This window comes from Carassius carassius, chromosome 35 (genome assembly GCF_963082965.1).
Source record: "Carassius carassius chromosome 35, fCarCar2.1, whole genome shotgun sequence".
NCBI lineage: Eukaryota > Metazoa > Chordata > Actinopteri > Cypriniformes > Cyprinidae > Carassius > Carassius carassius.
This window is the reverse complement of record NC_081789.1, coordinates 8,927,357-8,946,270: the sequence shown is the minus strand read 5'-3', so window position 1 is coordinate 8,946,270 and position 18,914 is coordinate 8,927,357. Positions and strand designations below refer to the sequence as shown.

At 36.8% G+C, this 18,914-nt stretch overlaps 1 protein-coding gene across 1 annotated transcript in view; it reads left to right on the top strand.

The window, feature by feature from the left end:
* Positions 1-524: 524 nt before the first annotated feature.
* The window catches only part of mppe1 (metallophosphoesterase 1), a 98,561-nt gene continuing 80,171 nt past the window's right edge, over positions 525-18,914 (top strand). Inside the window, exons 1-2 of the mRNA XM_059524386.1 lie at positions 525-817; positions 1,160-1,268. Coding sequence (XP_059380369.1) covers positions 591-817; positions 1,160-1,268 — 336 coding nt within the window. The 5' untranslated portion in view covers positions 525-590. The remainder of the gene's footprint in view (positions 818-1,159; positions 1,269-18,914) is intronic.

The window sequence follows — 18,914 nt, the reverse complement described above, 5'->3', positions numbered from 1 at the left end:
TGATGGCGTTCAAGGGCATTCCAAATGAGCGATTATTATCAGAGAAGTCCACTTCAATGGATATCCCGTGCTTAGGAGGCAGGGAGGAATGAACGCACCTTAAGTGAACCGAACATACCTTTAAAGACTTCACAAACCCATTTTGGGGACATTTTACATTTCTGTAAAGTAAAGTCTTTATATTATGACTGACCACTGGATGGCACTCTTCAAGCGCGCAGGGAATGTAATCAATTGGACTGTGTCCTTTCAGATGTTCACTGTTCAGCACACGCACGCACAGCTGTGACGTTTGTCTGTGTTTAGCAAAACTGCTCTTGACAACATCGGTGCTTCCGCTGAGAGGATTTTAAAATCGTGATCTGCCATATGCTATTTTTCCTTATTAAAATATACAGCGAGTGTATGAGGAATTATATTGCAATGCGTCTTCCGTTTTGATGTTGTTTGTAAAAAATGAAATTTCAGTGCGAATGAAGCCTATAGATGGATCTTGCCTCAGGCACGTGACAGACGAATTTACTTTTCTTTTTTTTCAGCGGATTTTATGGGTGTATTTTGTACTTGGATGTAAAACTCTGGTTAATGTAATGATCTTGATGTACGGATCGAGTGGTAGATTAGCTGCATTGCTGATATTCACGTTTGTCGGCGTGTTTGTATTGTGTGAATATGTGATTTATTATCCTGTTATTCTGCGATGCTCATGGCCTCATATTGAGACTGTAAATTCACATTTACCTTTACGGGCGTTATTTCTCTCCGATACTCACTTACTAGGGGCCATCAAAGGACACTGGCTCGACAAACTCAGAAGGTATGGATATGGTGTCTTAAAATCGCTCAATTCGTTTATTTAGAAACATTAGCAAAAATATGTGCCATGGTTTGAAAATGTTTTTGATATAAACACTGTACCATCTTACTGCTGTAGCAATTTTTTTAAGGACAGAACTGTTACCACCTAGGTTACAGATAAAACAGTACGTCAACTAACCGTCCTGATCAGATAGCTCATAGTTAGGAATTTTAATTTAAATTTGTAATTTTTTTGATTGAAAGATTTACAAGGCCATTTTTTTTACATTGTGCAAAAAGTCATTTTAAATACCATCCGCTTTGCATTTTTGTTTAAGAATATTGTAACAATTTTTCACAGAGAATGGCAGATGGAAAGGGCGTTCCAGACATCACTTTGGCTTCTAAATCCAGAAATTGTCTTCATTTTAGGAGATGTATTTGATGAGGGCAAGTGGAGCTCCAGTCAGGTACAGTAAATGTTACAATTTACAACCAACAAACAATCACAAAGCAGCAGACAATTTGTCATTTTGTCATTTTATAATAATATAATTATTATAATTAATAATTAATTTATTATTATTATTATTATTGTTTTTCTTACAGATATCATGTCCACATTTCATACCTTCTACAGAAAATGCATTTGAAGCAAAAACAGAATGGTCTGACTTTAGCTTTGTGAAATTATGCTTGGGGCTCAACGTTAAGAATTTTTTCAAATTTTTTCCACATTTGGCCAGATTTTTACTGCCATTGCCAAAAAAAAAATTACTTGTTTTTTATCTGTATTATCTTATATTCCAATAAATAAACTTTTGTATGGTATGACACCAATTAAACTTTACAATTTTAAATTATGATTTAGATACTACAACAAAAACCTCTAGCTAAAAAATATATATAAATTAGGGCTGATTAAAATTTTGAATCTAATTAATAACAGAATGTATAAATTATTTAATTTAATTAATCGCAAATTACATTTGGCTGTGAAACTAAAAGATTATTTAATGCAATTTTTGTGTTTAATGAGAAAGTATTAAGTAGACATTATAAATTGAAAGTTTTAGAAAAAAAAATATTTTATTCGATTCAACATAAAATTTATTAAAACCGTTTATTAAACATAAACGTTTAGGCTAACATAAGATATGGAAAATAAAAAGAGATCATTTGAGAAACATGTCCTTTTTTTATTTTATCTCATTCATGCAATGGAAGTCATTGGTAACCAAAACAGCAGTTTCCATCAGTCTTCAAAATACCTTCTTTTATTTTCCACAAGTCATCCAGGTTTGAGTAAATGATGACATGATTACATTTTTGGGGGGTTTACTATTCCTTTAAAGTTTTTTATTTTTTATTATTTATTTTCATTAAAAAATGTAAATGTCTTTGAGTCATTCATACATTCGAGATGCTGATTCATTCAGGAATGACGTAAATGGCTATTTCTCTTTATGAATGGGGCTTTGAATCATTGATTCACAAGAGGGGAGTGCTGCACCCAAAAAGACAAAAGAAAAGAAAAGAAAAGAAAAAGGGGGGGGGGGGAAACTAGAATAAACATAAAAAATATATTTAAAAAAAAATTACACATCAATAACACAGACTATAGAACACCCAAGACATGTCACTTATATAGTGTTGAATGGGGAAAAATGCAACGCTCAAAATGAAGAAGCCAATCGCTAATCAGTAAAGTCAGTGAGTCACTGCAGCTGTTAGAAGCATCCCAGTTGCTATAGAAACAGTCAGCGTTCTGAGACGAGCAACTGGCAGATCTAGCTGGAATACGCTTTTTATAACTCTTTTTGAGCAAAATGAAAAACATTTATGACACAGATGTTATCAGATTTCTTTGGTGATTTCAAATATGCAATTTAATCGCAAGCCTAGTTAAAAGTTTTGTAGAATTAGATTTTTCCCCATTCAAAGAGATAGAAGTTGCACTTGGATGCCCGAGAGGTGTTTCAAAGATGGCCGCAGAGTGACATGACTTGTCTTAAAGGGACTTTGTCAATAATCACTCTAAATATCCAAACAATATTGAAAACAGTATGCGTTTTTAATGTACGTTTACGTGCTGACCCTACTACTAAATTGAAAATGTATATTCATTACAAGTTACAGCAAAATAAAAAAATTGAGTATTCAGCTAAAATACACCTTTGATATACATATACATTGACTACGGTTCACAAGGGTTTGGATACCCTTTGAAGTCTCGTCCTATTGTAAGTATTATTGGTAGTCTTACCTGATAATATTTCTTCTTTTGTGGTTTACTTCATTAAACCATTTGTGCCTATGTTGCCATCCTATGTACGAGATTCTATGGATTTTATTGAACCATTGTATGCTGTTGATTTTTCTGTCGATGCTGTTCTTCTCGCTACACTTGATGTTCAGAGTTTATACAGTATACTAACATCCCTCATGAGGATGGCTTACGGGTGGTGGAACAGTTTCTATAACAAAGACATAGTGGAGTAAAACCTAGTATGGCATGTTTGCTGGAAGTTATAAATATTGTTTTGACTAATAATTATTTTCTTTTTTAAAATGATTACTATACAAGTGAAGGGAACAGCAATGGACAGTGAAATGGCACCATATTATGCCTGCTTCTAGATGGGTGTATTTGAAAATGAACAAATGTGTTTTATTTTTTATTTTTTTAATTTTTTTATTTTTTTTTACCTAAGATAATGTTTTATAAACGGTATATTGGTTACATCTTTATGATAATAAATTCTACACCTGCTGAAATGTTGCATCTATCTATCTTCTCAACTAATTTTTCTTATCATCTATCTATCTATCTATCTATCTATCTATCTATCTATCTATCTATCTATCTATCTATCTATCTTCACCATCTAATATTTCGTATCTATCTATCTATCTATCTATCTATCTAGCAACATGCTAATCATGCTAGAAACATACTTGCAACATGCTAATCATGCTAACAACATGCTAATCATGATAGCAACATGCTAGTCGAATGCTAATCATGCTAGAAACATGTTAAAGACATGCTAATCATGCTAGAAACATGCTAGCAAAACATGCTAGCCACGCTAACGACATGCTAGCAACATGCTAGAAACATGCTAGCAACATGCTAGAAACATGCTATCAACATTCTAGTAACTTGATAATCATACTAGAAACATGCTAGTGACATGCTAGCAACATGCTAGTGTTCTTCTTAATTTGTGATCTTTTACGCAGCTCAGGTATTCTGCTGGTTTGTAGTCTCTTTTCAGGTCGAAATACAGCTTCATCTTCCTTTGTAATGTAGTGGCATCTTTCCAATAAGCAATTACATTTTGTTTTTGTAACTGTGTGATTTGGTTTGGCCGGATTGTGCTGTGCTGGTTTGGGTGTAGTTTGAGCACCAGCTGTAAAAGGGCATTCTTCTAAAGTTTCTTCTCCTGCCACTGCAGGGCTTCAGCCTGGTAAGATCTCGGATCACTGCACTCGGATCTCGGATCACTGCACTGCACTCGGATCAGGTGCTGTTGGAAAATCACAGCTCTCTTTTGAATAATAATTAAGTTGGCTTGAGAAAGCCAACTTACTGAAATCCTATTTAAACTTCTTCTTCTTATTATTATTTTTCTGACCGCATATTTTTGGACACTAACTCCTCCTAGACCGTTCAAGCTACATACTCCAAACTCGGGTCAGACCTTCATACTGGTCTGACTTGGTGTGCTATATCTTTTCAGACTGGTTTGAGTTACGGTTTTCTTACAAATTAATATTAAATATCATAAAAATCCCATAGACTTTCATTGACAGGATGTTCAGATGACCCAAGCTCCAAATCCCATTAGACTCAATCAAGCTTTGATGCTAATCAATTTAAACTCATTCAAACTCATCTAATCTATCTATCTATCTATCTATCTATCTATCTATCTATCTATCTATCTATCTATCTATCTATCTGACTATTTCTATCTATCCTAATAATATGCTAATCATGCTAAAATCATGCTAGCAACATGCTAGTCGCATGCTAGTCATGCTAGAAACATGCTAGCAACATGCTAATCATGCTAGAAACATGCTAGCAACATGCTAGTCGCATGCTAGTCATGCTAGAAACATGCTAATCATGCTAGAAACATGCTAGCAACATGCTAATCATACTAAAATCATGCTAACAACATGCTAGTCGCATGCTAGTCATGCTAGAAACATGCTAACATGTTAATCATGCTAAAATCATGCTAGCAACATTCTAATCAAACTAGCAACTTGTTACTCGCATGCTAGTCATGCTAGAAACAAGCTAGCAACATGCTAGCAACATGCTAATCATGCTAAAGTCATGCTAGCAACATGCTAGTCGCATGCTAGTCATGCTAGAAACATGCTAGCAACATGCTAATCATGCTAGCAACATGCTAATCATGCTAGCAACATGCTAGTCGCATGCTAATCATGTTAGAAACATACTAACAACATGCTAGTCGCATGCTAGTCATGTTAGAAACATGCTAGAAACATGCTAATCATGCTAGAAACACGCTAGTCGCATGCTAAACATGCTAATCATGCTAAAATCATGCTAGCAACATGTTAGTCGCATGCTAATCATTTTAGCAACATGCTAGCGACATGCTAGCAACATGCTAATCATGCTAGCGAAATGCTAGCAACATGCTAATCATGCTAAAATAATGCTAGCAACATGCTAGTCGCATGCTAGTCATGCTAGAAACATGCTAACAACATGCTAATCATGGTAAAATCATGCTAGCAACATGCTAGTCGCATGCTAATCATGCTAGAAACATGCTAACAACATGCTAATCATGCTTAAATCATGATAGCAACATGCTAATCATGCTATCAACATGCTAGTTGCATGCTAATCATGCTAGAAACATGATAGCGACATGGGGTCATGCTAGAAACATCGGGTTCACCAGTATGAAGGGGTCTTTTCCTAATTCAGCACTGCCTGAGTTGTTTGGGGTTGCACTGATAACTTTTAAGATGCTTTTAAAAATTATGCATAATTTCAATTTCTTCTTTTTACCATTTGGAGAAATCTTGGGTTTTGAGAGGTCCGCATATATCACTTCCATAAAGAGCAATTGGTTTGATTATTGCTTTTAGGAATTTTTTTTAGCAAGTTTTGAATTGGAATTTCATACTGAATTGTAATTTTGATCACGTAGAAGACTCTCAGTGTCTTTGCTTTCAGTTCATTCACAGCCAGATTGGAGTTGCCCTGTTGAGCTGAGTTTGTAGTCCCAGATATGTGTATTCATGGTTGTGTTGGAGGACCTGGTTTCCTGCTCTGAAAGTGTATTTATTTTCCTTGCACCTGGGTTTCTTTTGAAAAATATTTTTTTTCCTAGATTAATTTTAAGAACCCATGTTTGACTGAATGTCTCTGTTATGTCGAGGAGCTGTTGTAGTGTCTCTGTTATTTTTGACAGACTCCTCTGCAAAGAGGAGACATTTGATATCTGGTTCAGTTAGGGTAGTAATTTTCTCCAAAATGGCGATACTGTGATGTGGACAGACATAAAGGAGACAGATTGTTGAATAAAGTTGTTATTTTTGTTTTATTCGCGTACAAAAAGTATTGTTGTTGCATCATAACATTAAGTTTGAACCACTGATGGCAGATGGACTATTCTGACAATGCTTTTAATCTGAAATCAGAAAAAAAAGTCAACAACCCTCAAACTGCACATGCAAAATTGTATTATATCAACTCAAATAATGTATTTAGCCAGTAAAACTAGAACTTTAACTTTTTTCAATACCTCATAATGTCTGAAAAGCGCAGGCCACCTCACCCTGAAATCCCTGACACTGAGCTCCTGGTTCACTACCTCCTGCTGTCTGTAAGCAAACGTGAGAGCCATTTTCTCCTTGACATCACTTTCATTTTTCCTTTTTTCAGTCAGGGCACTGATCAGGGAAGCAGTCAGTGGGCTAACTCCCGGACCAGTGCCCTGATTGCTTAACTGGGGAGCTGATTGAGACGCACCCAATGACATTCATCATCATCATATTTCTGAGCGAAAAAATGTATCGATGAATAAATCAGAGCTAACGTTTTCAAAGACAAATAAAAGAACAGACAAACGTTACATTAAAAGCATACTCAACACTTTACTGCAATTTCGAGCATTTTATCCCGCTCTCCAAGCACTTCCCGCCCAATGCATTTCCAATATCTCGCGCGCAGACGGTTAACGTTAACTTAAGGAGGCATCAATTTAAAAAATAATTGTATAACTTTACACACACTCCCAAGATCCAAACTGAACACATTTTATAAAACAAACGAGTAAATGCAACATATTGTATACATATAACATGTTCAGTAACGCTATATTGCAAATGTGCGTTCAGAAATTCGGTTAATTACGATTTCGTTAGTATTCATGTTCACAAACAACATCAATAAACTCATAAACAACTAAAACACACGTCCAAAAGTAGAATTTTCGAGTATATTAATTAAAATAAACTTCCAACCTACCTTTTTCATCCGAGCCTGGAGAGAAAAAATGGCGGTTGTCAGTTGAGCAACAGAAGTTGAAATCGGGCTCATGCGTCATGACGTCAGAAAAAAATGTCTGACGCGGAGATCCTTTTAAAGGGAAATTATACTTTGAGTGAAAGTGAGATATTTGAGTATCTGTGAATTTCTATGTGCTCAAGTTGAATGAATGTACAATAATCAATTACGATCAGGAAAGCAGAAATACGAAGTAAATAGACTCAAATAGTTCTAGTAATCCAACTTAGACCCATGTTCACTTTTTACAATGTAAGTTAATGTAATAATAATAATATACAAATATTAAAATGAAATGTTTAATATTAATAAAAAAGATTATAAATTTTTGATAATCCTGGGTTGCTATGGTCATGGTTTGTTTGCGCATTAAACTTGTGGCCACAAGAAATGGATGTCGTTCCCTCAACATAAGATGTTGTTACCTTGACAAAATGATCTTGTTGCCTCGACATAATATGACATCCCCACAAGTTAATATAATGTTCCCCTCTAATTAACATCTCGTGGCCACGACATACTATCACAACAAAACTAAGAGAACCAACTTCTCTCGGGCACCACAAAATACAACAAAGAATATAGTTTACATGTAGTGTGTCAATTCAGCATGGTAAAACTCTCGATCTCTCTCTTTGCATGTGTGAGAAACAGCGCTATCAGCAACGTGACAGTGAGTCATGCGCCTTCGCATAGAGTTTACAGTGTGTCCATTGAGATGAATTGAAAAGTACAGATCACTTGATGGAGAATGACACTCTGAAGTCAGTGTTCAGCGAGTGAAAATATATCTGTGCTAAATTTATAATAGCTTTGAACACACACACTGGCGAGTAAGATCTAATAATTTATTTGCCAATGTGTAACGATAGACATAATTTAATCGCAGAGTAATATTTAGTCTCATTTGTGAGTAATTTACTTGCAAATGTAGAGCGTTGTTATAGAGTTTGATTTACACTTTAAGAGCTTCATGATATTGAAGGCAGAATTCTTGGTTGGTAAGGATATCTATGTTTTTTATTTGAAAGATTTCATACTGTTGTACTAATTCTTTTACACTCTTTGTAAAACCACTTTTTATTGCTGTTTTTTGTTTTTATTTTTGATTATTATTATTTCCACTTTTGTTTGTTGTCACAAGTTGTAAATTTTTTCTGAGGTGATATGAGGACAGTGGCAGGTGTTTATAATATATTTGACTCCTTGTGTGATGACAAAGTATTGTAATGTCAGAATTCAGAATTTTGCTTTTGAAATCTGAATGTTGGCTCTTAACACCAAAAATGGAGGACCTATGTTCTTGAATATTACAAAATGAGATTAAGGAATATGAGCCCATTAATCACCTTTGTTATTTCAAAAACAAGACAAACATCAGTAGAATATTTTAAATATTATGATACTTATCTAAGAATATCTTTTAAAATAAATGTATAAATAATAAATGTAAATGTTTTATTTGTAATTGTTTTGTCAAAAATACGTTAAATAATGAGATCTCTAAGAGGTTCTTTAAAAAATAAATATAGAAACACACACACACACACACACACACACACACACAGGTGAATTGAAGAGTGTCTCTGTAGTGGCTTGTGGCTCAGTGCGATGTCCTTTAGGGTCTTGCCAAAGATGGGAACTGCCCTTCTGTGGAGATGGATATGGTCGTAAAGGTTGTTGAGATTTAGGGTGAGGTGTTGAGCCATGTAAACATTGGGCTTTAGGGCACAGTCTCTAGTCTCTAGACATTTATATGCCTGATGGTATCTGGGTGGAAATCAGCAGCAGGGTGGAGAGGATGATTCTGAAGTTGAGGAAGTTGGAGAATGCGTTCTTCGCTATATTAATGAGAGCTGTAGCTACTCTCTCTTGTTGAGAGCTCAAGTCGTTGGTGCCGGTGTGGATTATAATATGGCTGGGGGAACCCCGCTGCTCTTCACACAAGAGCTCCAGGGCCTTCTGTGTGTTTGGGCACCATATTTTCTTGATGTTTCTTCTGGGGAATGGTTTCTTCTCATCAACAAATTTGCTATTCGAGTCCATCAGGAGTACAATCTGGGACTGTGTTTGTAGGAGTCAGGTGGAGGAGGGCTGCTGGGGTTGATGGCTGTGGTTGTTGGAGGAGTCGTCTACACTAAACTTTGCTGTTCTTCTCCTGTTTGTGTCATTTTCTGCTTTAGAGCTGGTGGTTGTTTTCCATTTTTACTTGTTTTTCTTCCATCTTCTCTTAGCTCTGTCATTTCTGCTCTCATTACAGATAGTTGTTTGGTGTACTCCTCTTTCTGGTTTTTCAGTTCCTGATTTTCTTCCTTTAACATGGCTATTTCTTTCCTGTAATCTTTATCTTTCTCTGTTGGATCAGTCTGCTGCACTGCTCCATGCACTTCTTCTCTCAGGTGTACCAGTTCCACCTCCATCTCTCTCAACTTCACTGTCATCCCTGGATTGCTCATTTGTAGCTTTATGGGTGGAGATGGAGTTGTCTTCTGCTTGTTTTAGTGTATTAGGGAAGGTCTTGTTCAGCTGAGCTTTTCCTTTAATTTGGAGAAAGTCCCTTACAAATGTTTACCCAAAATAAAGGTAGTTGACTGCAGACCTTGTGTAATATATCTGTATTTTGAGAGTTTTCTTTATTCTCTTTCTTTTCTTTTTGAGGCAGTTGTGACCTTTTGGGCCACTCTAAGCTAGCTGTCCTCTTCCTGTTTTTTTTTTTTTTTTTTTTTTGTAAATTAAAAATCTTCTTTCAAGTAATATTGGTTGTAGGAAGTCTAATCTTCAGTTCATCAAAACTGAATGTATGTCTTTTCTTAAAACAACATTAAAGATATAACAATCAGTAGGCAATTTTCTTGCTGCTGCTCCACAAAATCTCTCTCTCTATCAAATCCAAGTAGTTTTATTGGCATGGTAAAAAAAATATCTTTACATTGCCAAAGCATAGAGACATTTAAATAGACATTTAACACAAAATATACATAAGAATAGAAGTATTTAATATATAGAGTCTATATATCTGTATACAGTAAAATGAAAGTACTAATGAAAACTATAATAAAGAGAGGATAAGGACTGGGTCTTGCCATGTCAGTTTATGTGTGTTGTACAATTTTTTGTTCCGGCTGTGACTTTTGGTTCTGTTCTACTGCTTTTCCTTTTATCATGTCAGGACTTGATGTACCTTGCAGCCAGGTTAGAGCTTGTTGAGGTTTATCCCAGAATGTATGGCATTTTGTCCTTTTTTTGTATCAGGTTGAAGTCTTTGTGCCGGTTTGTGACTTGGAGGAAAAATGTGTGCCTAATTTGTGTAGAATGTAATATAAAAGTGCAGTTCTGTTTCCACTTCATGTTGTGTGCAGTGTGGACATGATCTGTCTTCTTTTGGTAGCCAGGTCTATCTGTGTCTGCCTGTCTCTATAGTGAGGTTATGGTCACTGAGTCTGTACATGGTCAGGACTTTTCTTAGTTTAGGGTTCGTCACTGTGTTTAGGTATTCTGCCAATTTATATTCTCTTTTTAGAGATAGATAGCATCATAATTTGCTTTGTTGAACTGTTGCTTCTGTCCAGTGTTTCAGATATTTCTCTTTCTGTGTTTCAATGATTTGATTTAGTCTGGCTGGGGTTTTGGATAGTAAAGTCAGTTCTGAGACCAGCTGGCTGAGGGGGCTTTTCTCTGGGTTCTTTTCTTGGTATTTTGGTTCTTTATGGTGGAGGGTCTAAGTATGGCTGCTTTTTAGGTGCACATGAAATTTAATGGATTAATGGATTAATTTTTTAATTGTAATTATTAGTTGGTACTGCCTTAATTCTGCTCAGGCATTGTGTGGAGATTTTCATCTCTATTGGGTGTTTTCCCATTTGGTCTTGTTTGTCTTGTTTGTGAGTGGACCCAGGACCTCACATCCATAGAGTACAATTGGTTCTATAACTGATTCCAGTTGGGATTTCAAGTTTTATATTTTTCTTTATTGCGTAAAAAGCTCTTTGTGCCTTGTCTTTCAGGTCATTCACAACCATTGTTAAAGTTTCCTTTGTGACTGATGTTTATTCTGAGGTATGTGTAAAAGGGCATGTTGATTTTCGTAACTGGCCCCTTTTTGGAATATCGTAATTTTAGTCTTTTTAAGGTTGACTAACAAGGCCCATATCTGACATAAGGTGTGCAGGAGGTCCCGGTGTTGTTGTAGACCCTCTTTTGTGGGTGACAGCAGCACTAGATTAAAGACCTTTTAAGACAAGTTATGTCACTCGGCGGCCATCTTTGAAATGCTTCTTGGGCATGCAAGTGCCACTTCTATCTCTTTGCATTGGGAAACATCAAATTATCCAAAACTGTTCACTAGGCTTACAATTAAATTTCATATTTGAAATCACCAAAACAATCTGACAACAACTGTACCATAAATAGGGTTAGGAACTAAAAACTGGTTCTTATTTTTATATATATATATATATATATATATATTAGGGGTGTAACGATACGCATATTTGTATTGAACCGTTCGGTACGAGGATTTCGGTTTGGTACGCGATACGCATTATGGACCGAAAGGTTCGTTGGACTAATTAATTATATTTGGAAAAAAAAAAAAAAAGTGAAATATAATGATATGCGTTCAACAAGGTAGCCCAATAACCCAAACGACATAACAGGCAACGCCCCTGACACCCCCGAAGAAGAAAAAAACACCAACTTATATGTTTATGTTAGGCTACTCAGTCAGGCGCTCGCTCACTCAGTAATACACGCTGAAGGCGCATTGCAAAATGGCCAAAGCGTTTAACAGACCAGAAATAGAAGATCCTCCAATAACCAACAGGTCTGGTGTTTGGGTGCACTTTGGATTCCCTGTAAGCTATAATGGTGATGGCAAGAGAATGGTGGATAAAAAAAAACAACGATATGTCGCATCTAGGGTACATCAGCGGGAATACAAAAAAAAAAACACCAGCGGGAATACTTGCATTAGCCATTTTGCAACGAGCCTTCAGCGCGTACTGAGTGATCGAGCGCCTTATGGGCCTTTCACACAGGGCGCGGTATGCGCGGCGCTGCACTGCGCTATAAAACCCATTCATCTCAATGGCTTGCTCCGCGCAAGGACGTTTTGTTGCTGCGTCGACCAAAGCGCAAGTGCAGCGGTGCGCATCATTTGCGTGCTTGCGCGCACGCCGCGGTCAAAGTTCAAAATAGTTCAACTTTTGCCGCTGCGCTCTGTGACGATTACCAGCGCGACCAATAGGATCCAAAACAAGCACGGAAATCAAAATGAATGAACGGCTAGGACAGTACTGTGTGAGCTGTACGATACAAGTTTGAGGTAGTATAGGGACATCGTCAGGAAAACTGTGTCATGGAGACATATCTCCATTCAAGGAACAACAGACTATGATAGAGCTCCCGCTAAAAGTTTTTAAAACTCCATCTACGCCATAGCGCAGCGCAAATCGCGTTGTATCTGAAGGGCATATATAGGGCGTCCTGTGTGAAAGGCCCATTACTCTGTAGTGGAAAACGTAGGTTTTAAGAACATGCTTAATGTAATTGAGCCCCGTTACAATTGAGCCCATTTCAGACAGACAGTAATTCCTGCGTTGTTCCAAAAAACATTAGCCCTATAGAGAACCAATTGAGAGAAACACACTCAATATAAAGATTTATAGAGTTCCATATAAAAAGTTACATCTTTGTATTTGTTCATAACTACTACAATAATATAACATTTTCATTTTTTTTTATAAGGAGCTGTTTTTGTTTTATACAGTATGCTGCTAAGAAAACACTATAGAAGATGGGTAAAGAATAGCTCCATCATTGTTCAATGTAAAAAAAAAAAAAAAACATACTTTGTTAGTTTTAATAAATGAAACATTTTTTAAAAATCAAGGAAATTTATCTGCCAATTTTTTCTTTTTGCTGTATCTAAAACGTACCGAAATATATATATATATATTTTTTTTTCTTTTTATAACAAGAACAATGAGCAATTTCTAAGTTCAAAACTAAATAACAGAAACGCTGCCCTGCCTCTTTAATTACTGAGCACATTGTTTTCCAATGACGCACATTCCACAGACGCATCGCATCTTTAACTGCCAACACTGACGCACATCGTTTTTTAACCACTGTACGCAAACTCGTGCCTATGATAACTGCTACATGGTTTTGTCTAACTGTGCATGTAATGGCAGCGCACAGCACCTGCCGCCACTAAATAACATTATATTTGTCCCATATTGTCATTAATATAGTCTACATACTAGGGGTTGAATGACCTCTGATTTTTTTTTAAGTCGACTTTTATGAGATGAAAGTCGAAGTCGATTAGTCGCTGATGATGTCATTAGTCAAAGTCAAAGTCATCTTTATTTATATAGCGCTTTAAACAAAATACATTGCGTCAAAGCAACTGAACAACATTCATTAGGAAAACAGTGTCAATAATGCAAAAATTATAGTTAAAGTCAGTTCATCATTGGATTCAGTTATGTCATCTCTGTTCAGTTAAATAGTGTCTGTGCATTTATTAGGAATCAAGTCAACGATATTGCTGTAGATGAAGTGTCCCCAACTAAGCAAGCCAGAGGCGACAGCGGCAAGGAACCGAAACTCCATCAGTGACAGAATGGAGAAAAAAACCTTGGGAGAAACCAGGCTCAGTTGGGGGGCCAGTTCTCCTCTGACCAGACGGAACCAGTAGTTCAATTCCAGGCTGCAGCAAAGTCAGATTGTGCAGAAGAATCATCTGTTTCCTGTGGTCTTGTCCTGGTGCTCCTCTGAGACAAGGTCTTTACAGGGGATCTGTATCTGGGGCTCTAGTTGTCCTGGTCTCCGCTGTCTTTCAGGGATGTAGAGGTCCTTTCTAGGTGCTGATCCAGCATCTGGTCTGGATACGTACTGGATCCGGGTGACTGCAGTGACCCTCTGATCTGGACACAGACTGGATCTGGTGGCCACGGTGACCTCGGAACAAGAGAGAAACAGACAAATATTAGCGTAGATGCCATTCTTCTAATGATGTAACAAGTACATAGGGTGTTATGGGAAGTGTTTCCGGTTCCGGTTTACCTAATTAATGCAGCCTAAAAATCCTTTAACGGATTTGGATAATAAAAGCACATTAGTATGTTATGTGTATGCCAGGTTAAAGAGATGGGTCTTTAATCTAGATTTAAACTGCAAGAGTGTGTCTGCCTCCCGAACAATGTTAGGTAGGTTATTCCAGAGTTTAGGCGCCAAATAAGAAAAGGATCTGCCGCCCGCAGTTGATTTTGATATTCTAGGTATTATCAAATTGCCTGAGTTTTGAGAACGTAGCGGACGTAGAGGATTATAATGTAAAAAGATCTCATTCAAATACTGAGGTGCTAAACCATTCAGGGCTTTATAAGTAATAAGCAATATTTTAAAATCTATACGATGCTTGATAGGGAGCCAGTGCAGTGTTGACAGGACCGGGCTAATATGGTCATACTTCCTGGTTCTAGTAAGAACTCTTGCTGCTGCATTTTGGACTAGCTGTAGTTTGTTTACTAAGCGTGCAGAACAACCACCCAATAAAGCATTACAATAATCTAACCTTGAGGTCATAAATGCATGGATTAACATTTCTGCATTTGACATTGAGAGCATAGGCCGTAATTTAGATATATTTTTGAGATGGAAAAATGCAGTTTTACAAATGCTAGAAACGTGGCTTTCTAAGGAAAGATTGCGATCAAATAGCACACCTAGGTTCCTAACTGATGACGAAGAATTGACAGAGCAACCATCAAGTCTTAGACAGTGTTCTAGGTTATTACAAGCAGAGTTTTTAGGTCCTATAATTAACACCTCTGTTTTTTCAGAATTTAGCAGTAAGAAATTACTCGTCATCTAGTTTTTTATATCGACTATGCAATCCATTAGTTTTTCAAATTGGTGTGTTTCACCGGGCTGCGAAGAAATATAGAGCTGAGTATCATCAGCATAACAGTGAAAGCTAACACCATGTTTCCTGATGATATCTCCCAAGGGTAACATATAAAGCGTGAAGAGTAGCGGCCCTAGTACGGAGCCTTGAGGTACTCCATACTGCACTTGTGATCGATAGGATACATCTTCATTCACTGCTACGAACTGATGGCGGTCATATGAGTACGATTTAAACCATGCTAATGCACTTCCACTGATGCCAACAAAGTGTTCAAGTCTATGCAAAAGAATGTTGTGGTCAATTGTGTCAAACGCAGCACTAAGATCCAATAAAACTAATAGAGAGATACACCCACGATCAGATGATAAGAGCAGATCATTTGTAACTCTAAGGAGAGCAGTCTCAGTACTATGATACGTTCTAAATCCTGACTGGAAATCCTCACATATACCATTTTTCTCTAAGAAGGAATATAATTGTGAGGATACCACCTTTTCTAGTATCTTGGAAAGAAAAGGGAGATTCGAGATTGGTCTATAATTAACTAGTTCTTTGGGGTCAAGTTGTGGTTTTTTGATGAGAGGCTTAATAACAGCCAGTTTGAAGGTTTTGGGGACATATCCTAATGACAATGAGGAATTAATAATAGTCAGAAGAGGATCTATGACTTCTGGAAGCACCTCTTTTAGGAGCTTAGATGGTATAGGGTCTAACATACATGTTGTTGGTTTAGATGATTTAACAAGTTTATACAATTCTTCCTCTCCTATGGTAGAGAATGAGTGGAACTGTTCCTCAGGGGGTCTATAGTGCACTGTCTGATGTGATACTGTAGCTGACGTAGGGCTGGACGATTAATTGAAAAATAATCAAAACCGAAATTCATAACCTCTAACCGACGTAATTTTCCCATGTCGGTTATTTCGTTTTTTTAATCCTGTTAACACTTCCCCCTTAAAAGCATACTAGCGCGTGGGTAGTCACATGACTCTGCCCCGTCCAGTCAGTGGCATAAAAGCAAAGCGATGTGAGCGGTGAGCCTTGCGTCTTCACTAAACTTTGTCATTTGTATTTGTTTTATGGTTTGGACATTCAAGCGATTAGATGAACGGATGTGTATTATTATATCGAGCTACCATTTCGCGCAGCTGCATTGTGGCACGAACCCTCATATAAACAGTAGATGTGAAGATCGTGTGCACAGAGGAACACAAAGTAACTTGTCAGCGCTGTCCTGTGATTTATCACTAAAGTAGCTTAGAATCTCAAACTTCTTTATAGCATGTTATGTTTGTGTGCAGCGCACATGAAGCACAAGCGCGTGCACAGAGAGCAGCGGTCGGCGGTCGCGCTGGGTTCCTGGTTTGTGTCCGTTCTCGGACTGTTCTGTGTATTTTAACTGTAGAAAAGGTTGTTCCGAGTCGAAACTACGATACAGAAAACTAACGTTACATCAGTATATCATCATAAACTGAGCCGTTTTTGTCTTACGTGAACATAAACAGATGAGAAAGAAAACACACATGTGCAGTATTTTTGCTTAAAGAGACAACAGCCTAATAAACGCGCTGCCTGTCATTAATGTTAATCAAAGAACAAAAGAAAATCATTCACTGATCTTGACTGAATATATTTAATAACTTTACTTGATTAATCTTTATTTTATTCATAAAAAGAAAACAGTGTTTTTAAAGTTTTAATTACAGTTTCTGTACCTGAAATTTTGTTTAGTTGTATTTATTTATGATATTGCTTATTGATTTGTTTGATCCTTTCTAATTACTGACCTATCTTATTACTTGTCTTTAACACTTTAATATTTGAAATTTATATTAATCTAGTTGTTTTTGCTATGGATTTTTTTTTTTAATCACAGGCAAAATTCCTCTTGCAGAATTTTGTAGGCTGCTTATTTTTGCTCATGTTATTCAGCTGCAACAGAATGCTTTGTAAAAAATGTTTGACATCTAAATGTTTGACTTAATTTTTTTTATATTGGATTTATCTTATTGGAATCGAAACTAGGAATCGATAAGAATCTGAATCGATAAAATTCAAACGATACCCAACCCTAGTAGGAAATGTTAAGAACATAGATATAATAACTGCTGATAGTCAATCATATTTACAGTACAAACCTTGTCAGTGAACTATGAGGGCAAAAAAAAAAAAAAAACCAAAAACAAAATAATCATTCAATAATCGTAATCGAGGCAAAATGTTCAATTAATCGAGGTTTTGATTTAAGGCTATAATCGTCCAGCCCTAAGCTGACGGCTGAATGGTTGCAATTTTATCTCTAATAGTATCGATTTTAGAAGTAAAGTAGTTCATAAAGTCATTACTGCTGTGGTGTTGGGAAATGTCAACACTTGTTGAGGCTTTATTTTTCGTTAATTTAGCCACTGTATTGAATAAATACCTGGGGTTATGTTTGTTTTCTACTAAAAGAGAAGAAAAGTAATCAGATCTAGCAGTTTGTAATAGGGCTGCACGATATTGGGAAAAAATGACATTGCGATATTTTATTTTTCACACACCTCTTTAATGTTATTTTTAGTGATCTCCGACTGGCAAAGTCGAACATCATTAGCGCCGGCATGAATAACAGTCTTACTGTATTTACGTTTACAATTAGCCAGCACTTTTAAATTTTTGACAAGATTTCAGGCGCTCTGGCTCCCGGTAAACATTTGACTATGGTGGCTGTTGTCTCTATATTCACGTTCCGTACAATAGAATCACCAATAACTAGAGCACTTTCATCAGGTTTCTCAGTGGGTGCATCACTGAGTGGGGAGAACCTGTTTAATGTTTTGATCGGAACAGAAGAGCGGTGTTTTGACCCACGACTACGCTGCCTCACCGTCACCCAGTTGCCCTGCTGCAGGGGCTCTGTTTCCGGAACCGAACAATGTACAGGAATCCCTGAGCTAGACGCATCCAAAGCCGTATCTAGAGCCCTAACATTCTTACTGTCCTCAATTAAAGTTTGGATGCGTGTCTCTAATTCTGAAATCTTCTCTGTCAGCCTAACTATTTCCCTGCATTTATCACATGTGAATCCCTCATCAGCGACAGAGATAGATAAACTGTACATGTGGCAAGAGGTGCAAGTAACAATGACAGGAGAAGCCATTACTCACCGTGCTTGATGAAATATTCTTACTGCGGTTGTTTGATGAACTTGTGAAAAACTGGAGCGAGAGGAGAAAAGAAAACTGCGATAGGTTCGAATGAAAACGCTAATGACAAGCTAACGAGTGCTAACGCTTTGCAGGTGTACTGCACTCACGGATATAAAATAAAAGTGAACGATCAAAGTTAATCTGATAAGATTGATCGATAATATCAGAAATATGGTGTGAATTAAGTTATATTTTACCACTTTAAAAAACAGAGAGGTATAGTAAGATAAAGATTCTAGAGAAAAAATAAAATAAAAACAGTTACACGGAGCTACGATTTGCTACAGAAGGCCAACAGGAAGTAGAGAAAACACTGTCCAACAGTGACACCCGCAGGTCCAACAGCGACCAAAACGTTTACCCCGACGACACTGCCAATAGGCAAGAAAACAGTCATTGAACTACCAATAGGCAAGAAAACATTAATGAACAAATAAGT